Source organism: Ursus americanus, chromosome 29, assembly GCF_024610735.1.
Source record: "Ursus americanus isolate L20-20 chromosome 29, mUrsAme1.1.p, whole genome shotgun sequence".
In the NCBI taxonomy this organism is placed as follows: Eukaryota; Metazoa; Chordata; class Mammalia; order Carnivora; family Ursidae; genus Ursus; species Ursus americanus.
Window position 1 is genome coordinate 8,279,337 of NC_142155.1, and position 10,534 is coordinate 8,289,870.

At 38.5% G+C, this 10,534-nt stretch overlaps 2 protein-coding genes across 10 annotated transcripts in view; one reads left to right on the plus strand and one right to left on the minus strand.

Moving 5' to 3' along the window:
* SENP6 (SUMO specific peptidase 6) overlaps positions 1 to 2,468 on the minus strand; it is a 118,093-nt gene extending 115,625 nt beyond the window's left edge. For all 9 annotated transcript variants that reach the window (XM_045803924.2, XM_045803909.2, XM_045803895.2 and 6 more), the window contains exon 1: positions 1,803 to 2,468. In XM_045803924.2, the coding sequence (XP_045659880.1) occupies positions 1,803 to 1,854 (52 nt within the window). In that variant the 5' untranslated portion in view covers positions 1,855 to 2,468. The remainder of the gene's footprint in view (positions 1 to 1,802) is intronic.
* Positions 2,005 to 9,921, plus strand: LOC148107496 (uncharacterized). The gene is made up of 3 exons (XM_087856896.1): positions 2,005 to 2,140; positions 2,197 to 2,754; positions 4,956 to 9,921. The coding sequence occupies exons 1-3, from the start codon at positions 2,005 to 2,007 to the stop codon at positions 5,240 to 5,242; spliced, it is 981 nt and encodes a 326-aa protein (XP_087713022.1). The 3' UTR covers positions 5,243 to 9,921.
* Positions 9,922 to 10,534: the final 613 nt, after the last annotated feature.

Below are 10,534 nucleotides of genomic sequence, written 5' to 3' on the forward strand. Positions count from 1 at the left end.
TTTGCTTTGTTTATGGGAATGCTGAATGAGACATGAAACTCAAATTTATTGTAACTGTAGATTCCTAGACCCTTAAGTCAGATTCAACTTAAAGCAATAGTTTGAAATTCACAATCAGCCCTGTATTTGTTGGCTTTATTTATGCTCTTTCCATCCTCCCTATGCTCATCTAGTCAGAATTTAAACTGAATCAGAAGCCCTATAGAAGTCCCAAACTTACTGCAGTACAAAAATACAATCAATCATCTGCATACTGAATGTACTAAGAAAGCATCACAAGCCATCTTTGGAGGTTCCAATATCAAAACAAAAAATATCAGCACAGCACCACCTGTAACACAAGCTGCACCACACTCAGTCTCTGATAGGTTATCTATTCTGGCCAAACAACAATGGAGGTAGAACAGAGCTAATACGAAATGAACCCAGAAAAACTTTAGAAGCTTTCCACATCTTCTTACTAGGAATCTCATATAAAGCTCTCATCACCTTTAAGTTTTTGTTTTTTTTTTTGCTTTGGTATACTCAAGAAAAACTTAAGAAAATTAAGCTTTCTTTTCCTATTTGCCTCTGTTAGGCCCAATTCGTTCATTAGAGTAATACTGAGGATCTACTGTAGTCCAGGCACTGTTCCAGGTGCTGTTAATAAAACTGTAAGCAAGGAAATACCTATCTCTCTACACCCTCTTATAGAATACCTGTACCACAGTTAAGATACACTTTCTTAATCCAGAAATGTTTCTAATTAATTATTTTTAAAAAATACTGCTTATACTGTATATGAAAATCATCTTTGTGAAATTATCCAGAGTGGTTAATCCTTTTTAACAATCACTGCACAACAGACTCATTTTTCTAAACATATTTATAAACTCAATTTATATTTAATTCAGTGTAAACACTGAACCCACAGTCAAATTAAGCAATGTGAACAGTCAAGTTCCTGGTCCACAACCACAACGAAAATTTACCAGTACTGGGGGGGGGGGGGAGGTCCTTATTTATACGGGCAAAGAACCAATATTGTTACCCATTACCACCATTCCCAACAATAACATACAGCGTTTCTTAAGACTTACTTAATCCACTTAGAGCAAATGTTTAACTTTCCCTCACAAGTGAATAAAAATGGAACCACCCAAACTTTGTCTATTAGCTTTGGTGACCGTCCCCATATTGACATTGTGAATCTCCTTCTCTACTTTCAGATAAATTATTTTATAAAATATCTTTAGCAAAACACATTTCGTAAGAGTATCAGACATGGCCAGACTTCTTCGGAATACTGGCTGCATTAGGAAGCCTAAAGCTCTGCGAAACAGAAAGAGAAGAAGGCGTATATAAAACATATCCAAGTAAAACTACCTCTTCCCCTCCCTACTTAGACTGTCCCCCAATTTCACCCGACTTTAGCAATCTGAAACTTTCCATGAACACCAAAAAAGATCTGAATGCAATCTGCTCTCATCCCTAGGCCACCACCAAAATATATTAAAATGTCAAAGACTTAACCCATGCACTCTCTAAAGATACCCACCAACTCCAGCTGGAATCTGGATCCACCGGAGCCCTCTTGGCTATGTCGGCCTAGGCCAAGTCCCCCCACCCCCGCACCGGCGGACTCGAACCCAGCGCGCTCGCAACACACTCCCTCCCCGCCATCGCCCCAGCAGCCCCCGCCCCCCAGTGCCTCTGCCGCCCCCCACCCACCCAATGCGAATAACTGAATATCCGGAGACCAGGGGGCCACACTTTCCTGTATTTCCCCACCCCACCCCCTGCAAGGGCAGAAACAGATGTACCTTCCAGAAAAGTAATCTCCCCAGCGCTGCCGCCGCTCTTGCCAGCCGCCATCTTCCTCCTCCCACGCCGCCTCCTTCTTAATCCATGGCCCACACCACCGCCGCGCTTGCCGGGATGAGGGGCCGCGCCGCAGGAAGGTAGCCGCCGCAGGGTTGCGGGCCTAGAACTCGGCCGTCAGGGGGGCGGCGCTCCCACGTCCAGATGGGCCTACACAAAGCAGGCCAGGCGCTCCCGGGCCTATCCGCGGGCTGGCGGGTGGCGAGGCCCGCGGCCTGGGCTTCTCCTCAGGCCCCTCCGGGGGAACGCGAGCGGCGACGACGGCGACGGCGCTTCCCGGGCCCGGTTCCTCTCGGCCCACGACTCCCCATCCACCGCCTACCCAGGCCGCCTGAGACGCTCTCCCCAGCCGCGGGCCCCAGGAAGAGAGGTTGAAGGCGAGCACACAAACACACCTCCCTTCGTCCCGGGCCGTAAAATGGCCGCAGCCGCCGCCGCGCCGGGGCGGCGAGGTCTTCGCGACCGTCAGGCGCCCCCAGGCCCTTCGCTCTCTCTGCAGCCGCCGCCGCCGCTACAGCCGTCCGCCCACCCCGCCCAGGCGTGAATGCATCAGCGGAGGCCTTTGCGACTGTCCATGTGGACAGGGGTGGGTCTCCTCTGCCACCGCCTCGCGTCCGTCGCCACAGCAGCTCCAGCCGCCGCCGCTCCTCCCCCACGGGCGCTGGAGCTGCCGCCCGGCTCCCGCCCCCACCCCGACGCCGCCGCCCCCAGCGCCGCTCCCCCTCAAGAGCCCGGGCTCCGCTCGCGGGCAGAGCGCTCTGCAGCGCCGCACCGAACGCCGGCTCGCGGCTCCCTCCGCCGTGGCTCTCGGTAGGGCCAGCCTGCGCGGCGCCGACTCGGCCTCGACACGTTTCGCCCAAAATCCCGACCGCCGAGGGCCCCATGGCAGACTTGGTGTGTGAGCGCTTCTAAGCCAGGCCGGTGATGAGTTTGGGTTCTGTGGCACCACAATTGCCTAAAAAATGTTAAAAGTTCCTTTCTTTGACCAGGCCTTAGAATTTAAACCATAGCTAACTGAAGAGGGAAGCTACAGTGAGGTAGTTACTGTAATCACATGTGTAGAAAATGATTTGTGGTCCTCATTCATTTTTTAAAAAGTTTTCAAAATAATTTATCAAGGAAGATTCTACAGTACATTGTGGATGACAATGTAAAAAAAAAAATGCTGTCATGTACCTAAGACTTCTAAAACCATTCCCTACCTTACAAGTCAGGCCTTATAATTAATTGCAGGTTATTATTTCACGTTTTGCTTTTCCTTCTTTTCCTTTTTCCTTTGGCTTTTTAAAATTATAAAAATAAGACATTCTTTAATGAAAATCCGAATACAGAAAAGAAAGAAGTTATGTGTAGTTACACCACCAAAACTCGATTCCTTTAGGTGCATAGTCCTCTAAGCGAACATTTTTCTTAAATCCCTCACTATCCCTCTTTAAAAAACGAAAATCTCTGCTATGTGTCAGTGAAAATTCACTGTTAAGACGATGCAGAAAAACTATGATTTTGTGCAATCTTTGAGGAATGAACTAGTCTAATTAGTTTAATTGTCCTGTCAGCTAAGGCATAAGCAGAAAACCTTTTCCTTTAAAACTTCTTTTAAAGTCTTTTCCTAAAATGAATAATCTTTCCTGATTTAGTAAAAGTAATATAATGAATATAATTTATTATACTTTGTTATTTTTGTTGTTTGAGTATATTGAATGATCTAGTTGTGATGCTCTATGACATACAGTCTGTGCCAGTGACAGTATAATACTGAGGCGTGTAGTTAATAGGCATATGTGGTTGACTGGACTCATTTGTACAGACTCCAAAATGCAGTTTTAAAAAATAATCTCTAATTTAAAAATACATGCATACTGGCTTTGAAAATGGAAAAAGGTGCCAGAAGTCAAGGAATGTGGGTGGCCTCTGGAAGCCAGCTTCCAGAAAAGGCAGGGAAACTGATTCTCCCGTAAAGCTTCCAGAAAGCAAAGTGAGCACCTTGATTTTAGCTCAGCAAAACAACATGTTGGACCTCTGAGCTTGTAAAACTGTAAGATAATACATTTTTGCTAAGTTGCTAAGTTAGTGCTACTTTATTACAGCAGCCGTAGAAAACTAATATACACATAGAATGGGAAACAAGGTGGAGTTACATAAAAGATGTCTTTTAACCAATCTGTTTTAGGATCTTTAGGACAAAGTCCATTGTCTTATTTTGTGTGTGAATTTCAGCTAATCTTTATGGGAACACATAATTCCAACTTTAAAAGTGTGGCATCAAAATCACTTGGAAAGGCTTGTTAAAACAGAATGCTCTACCCCACTCCTAGAGTTTCTGATTCAGTGGGTCTGGAGTGCGCCTGAAAATTTGCATTTTTAATATGTTCCCATGTGATGCAAGATGCTGCTGATTAGGGGACCACATTATGAAAACCATTAGATTAAACAATCTCTAAATTTCTTTCCTTTTAGTTTAATTTAGTCTATGAGTCTGCAATCACATGTGAAATGATCAGTTTCCATATTCAAGTATAAGATTAAAGATATTTTCAGGAATCACTACTCTTCCATATGAACCTTATCAGTTAAGAATTGATAGTATCATGTATCTCTTTATTTAGGTATTCAGGCCTAGAAACCTTCAGTTTGAGGACATGTCCCTGAAGTATAGATGTATTTAGTATACTTACAAATACAAATTAGTAGCCCTTCTTTGTACATACATTTTGCATGACACTGAGGGATGTTACTGAGAATGCTTTTGAATATTAGAAATATGACTAATTACAAAACCAATTATCTGTTACGTAGTCAATTTTTATTAAAAGTATAGCATGTCTTTATTGTTTAGCAAATTTTATTGAGATGTAAGCTAATTTGTTAGTTGTCATATTAAACAATTTAATTCTGGCATAAAAGATAAAAATAATGGAGAAAGACTATTTTAGGTTTGAATGCATGGGTAATTACAGTGGATATAATAAGCTACTTTATCTTTTCTAATTCCATTAAAGAAAATTTAGAAAAAAAGAAAAACAAAACAAAGCAGGGTCCTGCCACCCAACATTTTAATTCTAACGCCCTATCTTCTCCAATGTTTTTTTACTCAGTCTGGTCACTCACTACCAAGTTTGAACCCTGGACCTACTCTTCCAAACTCAGTAATGCAAACATCCGATCTCCAACCACAATGGTCAATGACGATAACCAGAGGACCAACATCTACAAAGGTACACAGTCATCCTGTGCAAACAGAATTCAGAGGAAAACAGAGTTAAGACCAACTACAGGATCCTTTGGAAGGACACAGGAGCATGAGACCCTCCCCAAAGCTACTCCTCTGCTGGGGTTCTTGCTCAGTACAAAGTGTTGCCATCCACGCAGTTTCACAAACTAGAAACCTAGGAATCACTCTTGAGTTGCTTTTTAGATTAAATCTACATCCTTGAATGTATCTTGAATCTATTCACATTTTTTTCAATTCCAATGAGCCTACTCTAGTCTTAGCCACGATCACCTCTCAGCCATACTACTGTAATAACAGCTTCAAACAGGCCATTCCATGTTCTGTACCCATCCTCTAATCCATTTCTCACACAAAAACTACAATGATTCTTTTTTAAAAATCAGATCAAAGCACCTTCCTGTTTAAACCATTCAAAGGTTTCCTGTTGCTCTTAGGATAAAATCCTAAATCCTTACTTGATCTACTGGGCCCTCCCTAACTACTTCATGAGCCTCATCTTAATAGCGTTTTCACCTTCTCAGTTAAGCTCCAACCATTTTGTATTTCTTTCAGTTCCACAAATGCTTCATCTTCTTTTCTACTTTAGAGCCTTTGAACATGTTTTATCCTCCATCCTCAATGTACTTTTTGTCTAAATAGAGTCTCGCCCCAGTAGGTTAACACATATCTGCTGAATGAATGAACAAATGAAAACAACATGTTTAAAATATTCTCTGCCAAGGAAAATTCAGAATCCTAGAATTCTAGAACCTGGATTCCTTAGAAACCATCTAATTCAATCTTCTCAGAAGTCCAGAAAATGTCTTTGCCCTAAGTAACATTGTGGTAGAAATCTATGATAAATACACTAAAAAGGATCAACAATCAATATGTGAAACTAGGGCCTGGCTTTGAAGATTACAATCAATGCTGAAACAACTTTTAAAAAGGGCAGGAACTGACAGAAGGAGGACTTGAGTTGGTAATGGATACATAATAACGAAGATTGCTCTCTATGGCTACAAATTCTTTTTTTGTATCATGGCTGGCTGGCTTTTCCTCTATTTTAGTCAGATTTAAAATGTTGCATGTAAAACTGTGGTTGACCCTTGACCAACTTAGGTTTGAATTGCATGGGTCCACTTATAATAATGTGGATTTTTTTCAATACAGTACAATACTGTAAGTGTATTTCACTTTCATATGATTTTTTTCTTATGATTTTAAAATTACATTTCCTTTTGTCTAGCTTATTTTATTGTAAGAATATAATGTATAATACATATAACATACAAAATATGTGTTACTTTACTATGTTATCAGCAAGGCTTCAGGCAACAGTAGGCTATTAGTAGTTAAGTTTTTGGGGAATCAAAAGTTATACACAGATTTTCCATTGCATGGGGGCATGGATGCTCCTAACCCCTGACTTGTTCAAGGGTCAACTGTACTTGAATAAACTGATTCGTATTTTATGCTGGTAGAGCTTAGTGGTTATTAATAAAATAGTAGCCCAGTCTAAATACATAGATTTCTTTGATAACAAAATACTCAATCTTATTATTTTAAGCACTAAAAAGTGTAGTACATAGTTAGTCCATGACTGAATACAAGTTTCAGAAGACAATAGCATGTTCTGCAAATTCTGGTTGATGGTTTTTGAAGAGCTAAATGCATTTGTGTCAGATAAAATGAACAGTGAGTCTTGTATGAGAATAATGTATACATTTCTGTTATAAGTATGTTTTAAGTTTCTATTTTAACATAATTTCTACATTATAATATTCTACTTCACTTTCAACTTGTTGATTATCTTATTTTTGCTCTTGTTTAATCCTACCATGCTCCATTTGAAGCTCCTTTATTGTTTCCAGTTTTTCTTTTAGTTCATGCTTTCTGTCTCTGTTCCATGTCGCAGATTTTTTCCTAGAACTTCAACAGGTAGTTTATTAGCTAAAATTTTAATGTTTAAGTTTTTAAACTTTTGATTAAGTGAAGCTCAAACTCATATTTTACAAATTGTCAGTGAATATATCCTCAGAATAACACAGGTTTCTTCAGTATCAACATTAATAAATGAACAGTGAAGTTTTCAGGTGACTGGGGTTGAATTATGACTTTCCCAGATCTTAGGCACTTTTGCTTTCTTGGGTCCCTTTGTCCACAAGAAATACACCAAAGATTTTTAAAGTCAGATTTATAGTGCTATATATGAAACTATATTTTTGATAAAAATTTAAAAACTTGGTTTTGTTTTTATTTTTTTTAAACTGCTTTGGTCTAAAGAGACAATCCAGGCTGGATTCATTATTATATATTGATTATAATTATGTTTTTTTCCTTCTGATTTTAAAAGAAATAACATTAAAACATTTTTTATAGGCCCTTCAAAGTATCATAGGCCACAGGTACTGTGCTTTCTGTGCCTAATGGATAAGATAAGTCAGCCACATGGATGATTGCTGGATCCTTTAGTGTTCATTAATGGAAATTATCACATGAAAATCATGTCTAGCTAAATTCTGAGGCGGTGGTTCTCAAACTTTAACATGCACAAAATCCAACTGGAGAGGTTGTAAAATAGTTTCCTGGGTTCCATCCTAGACCATCTAATTCAGTAAGCCTGAGTGGGGTCCATGAATTTGTATTTCTAATAAGCTCAAAGGTGATGGGAATGTGCTGTTCTGACAACCACGTTTTGAGAACCAATGCTTGGAGTAATGTATCTAAGTGTTTCGTTTATGCAAAGGTAGTGCTCTTAATATGATTTGCTAGGTATATTAGGTACATATCCTAACCAACATTTATTGACATATACTAACAACAACATCTATGTAATTTTTGTTTTAGAAGTGGAAACTGAGACCCAAAAGTTTAAATAAGTTTTCCAAGATAACTCAGCCAGAAAAGTATAGAGCTGGCATTTGAGCCCACATCCATCTAGACTCCAAAGTTCATGCTCCCCTATTTTCATTATCGTATGGTAGTGATTCCAAAGGTAGAATAAAATCATTGGCTTAGGAGCAAAATTTTAAACATGAAATAATGCATAAAAATGGTAAAGAACTGTATTTATCTAGATCTTCACTGGTGTATTTGCCCTGTTTATTGAAGTCTGCTGGTGGCCTTCTTTCTGGCTCTTTATCCCTCAGTTCTTGTTTCCAGTTAATAACAGCAAAAGTAATACAGTAATAGCTTGCAACATAATTTTCTGAAAGTGCTGTGCTGTAATGCTGACTTCCAACTAAAGCTGATTGGGATTTTTCATTTTTCATTAACATCACTTTGCAATTTAAAGTGCTTCATCTCTTGAACAAGTCAACAAACTTAAATCCTCAAAACACAAAAAAAGTAAGAGTTAGCTTGTACTCAGAGTTTGGGACTTTAAACACCTTCAACTTATGAGAGTAAAAATCTCATTTTATAACTCTCTTCCTCATTCATTTTCTTAATATTGTCTCATTATAAACACATGAGATAATCACTTACTCTTTCCCCATCTACACATCTGTTAATGTATATGTATGTATGTTTCTTACTGCTTTTCTTTCTCTGATTCTTTTATTCCTTAAGAACATAGTCTAAAACAAATGTAGGCTATTTTCTAAGTTGTATTTTTCAAGAAGATGCTTTGATGACCTCAAAGTTTACCAAACCTTTGCCCACAGTCCTAGCGTAAAGGGGGACACAGTGATTTCCAAATCACACAGACATAATAAAATAAGAACTGAAAAATATATTACAAGGATAAAGAAATGATGAAATACATCATAGAATGTTTATTTAATGAAGTGCTTTACAGCTATTTAAACTAGTGAAATAGATCTCTTTTTACTGATCAAGAAAGCAGTCATGGTTAATTAAAAAAGAAAAAGCAAATTACAGTTCAATTTCATTTTTATAACAATAAATTTATAAGTATGTATAGCTAATCTGCGTAGCGTAGGCTGTTTCAGAGGAAAGGGGTTAGAAGGTTGATATGGAGGACTTTGTCTTCTTTTTATGGAATTTTAGATAGTTTTTGGATTATAGGTAACTTACTTTCTTCTTAGTGTTTGTCAGGATGTTTGAATAATTTTAAGCTAATAAATAAAGCTATGTTTTTGTTTTTATTTTATTTTTTTTTTTTATTGATCAGTGGTAAAGTTTATTGAATGATAGAGTACAAAGCTCTCAAAGGGGGAGGGGACCTGAGAGGGTTACCCAAAAGCTATGTTTTTTAGACATCTTTCTTGAGCTTCCAAAGTTTAACAGTGTTATCTTACCATTTCTTTGTTTAAAGATATGTCTTTTCTTGAAACAAAAGTATAGTCATTGTTAATTTTCCCAGTTTGTATATTTATCCTCATCTGTCAGGCCTTGCCCATCCTTAAGGGCTTAAAATTTTAGGTATGAAAACCATACAAGTTCTATAATCTTGGAAGTGGGAAAACTATTTTATGTATCAATTATGACAATTCTAGGTAGTTGCAGTTGATTCCTCTTCTATTTCTCTGTTATGATGATTAGTATTTGGTTTGTGCTCACATTATTCTGAAACCACCATGGAATTAGGTGGAATCAAATGAAGTTGTTGGGTTTTGTAAGTCAAAAATGGTCAGATGTTGGTACTGTCATATGGCTTTACCTAAAAGTCAATAGCTGTCTTGAATTATGTCATTTAATATGTTTCCCTAGAAAATAATTATGGAAAATTTAGATTTGTGTTAATATTGTGAAAACATAATATTGCAAATCTTGGTTTATTAAAGGTACAGAATTTACATGGTGACTACATTAAACCTATAATACAGGCATGTACTGCAACCTTGGTTTCAATGTATTAGAAAAGCAAACAGTATAATATTATCAAGAATAGATACCGGCAATTGTCCATAATGTGACAAATTGGAGATTTAGGTTCTTAATGAAATTGTCTCATTTGGGGAGATGGAAGAAGATGTCAGGCCTTTAATGAGGAATTACTTAAAGAACATTTATGATAATTTTCTCTTGGGAAAGAGTCATAATTTAGTAATGTTTTGGATTGGAATGTATTATATAGTGAATCGGAGAACATTTTGTATTGTTCAGCGTCTCATGCCCATGAAAGTATTTTTTTTCCCTACATATTACTGAACTTTGTAATCCTAAGCAAGAGAAAGCATGTTAAAGCATTTAGGTATCTGGGTGTATGAATGGGTCTCTACTATACAAAGTCCCTTGCCTCTTATGTAACAAACTTGGCAGTGTAGGACAAGTCCCACTTCTGATAGACAGGAACAGACTAGGGAGCATTATATAAAATCTGAACTAGAGGTGCAAACACTAGTGCTGAGACCCTAGTTTGCTTCTCTACCCGCTCCCCCAGAGAGGGCTTTGTGGATGACTTATGGACAAGCCATGGTCCTGGGGAGTCATTAACACCATGTCAGTAGTCAGTCATATCTAACCAAAAGGGGAGACTCTTTGGAATGGGAGAGC

Coding starts and splice junctions, on each gene's coding strand:
- LOC148107496 (XM_087856896.1), top strand. CDS start 2,005: ATGGGCCTACACAAAGCAGGCCAGGCGCTCCCGGGCCTATCCGCGGGC. Junction 2,141..2,196: donor ACGGCGACGGCGCTTCCCGG/GCCCGGTTCCTC, acceptor AGGCCGCCTGAG/ACGCTCTCCCCAGCCGCGGG. Junction 2,755..4,955: donor AGGGCCCCATGGCAGACTTG/GTGTGTGAGCGC, acceptor TTTTTTACTCAG/TCTGGTCACTCACTACCAAG.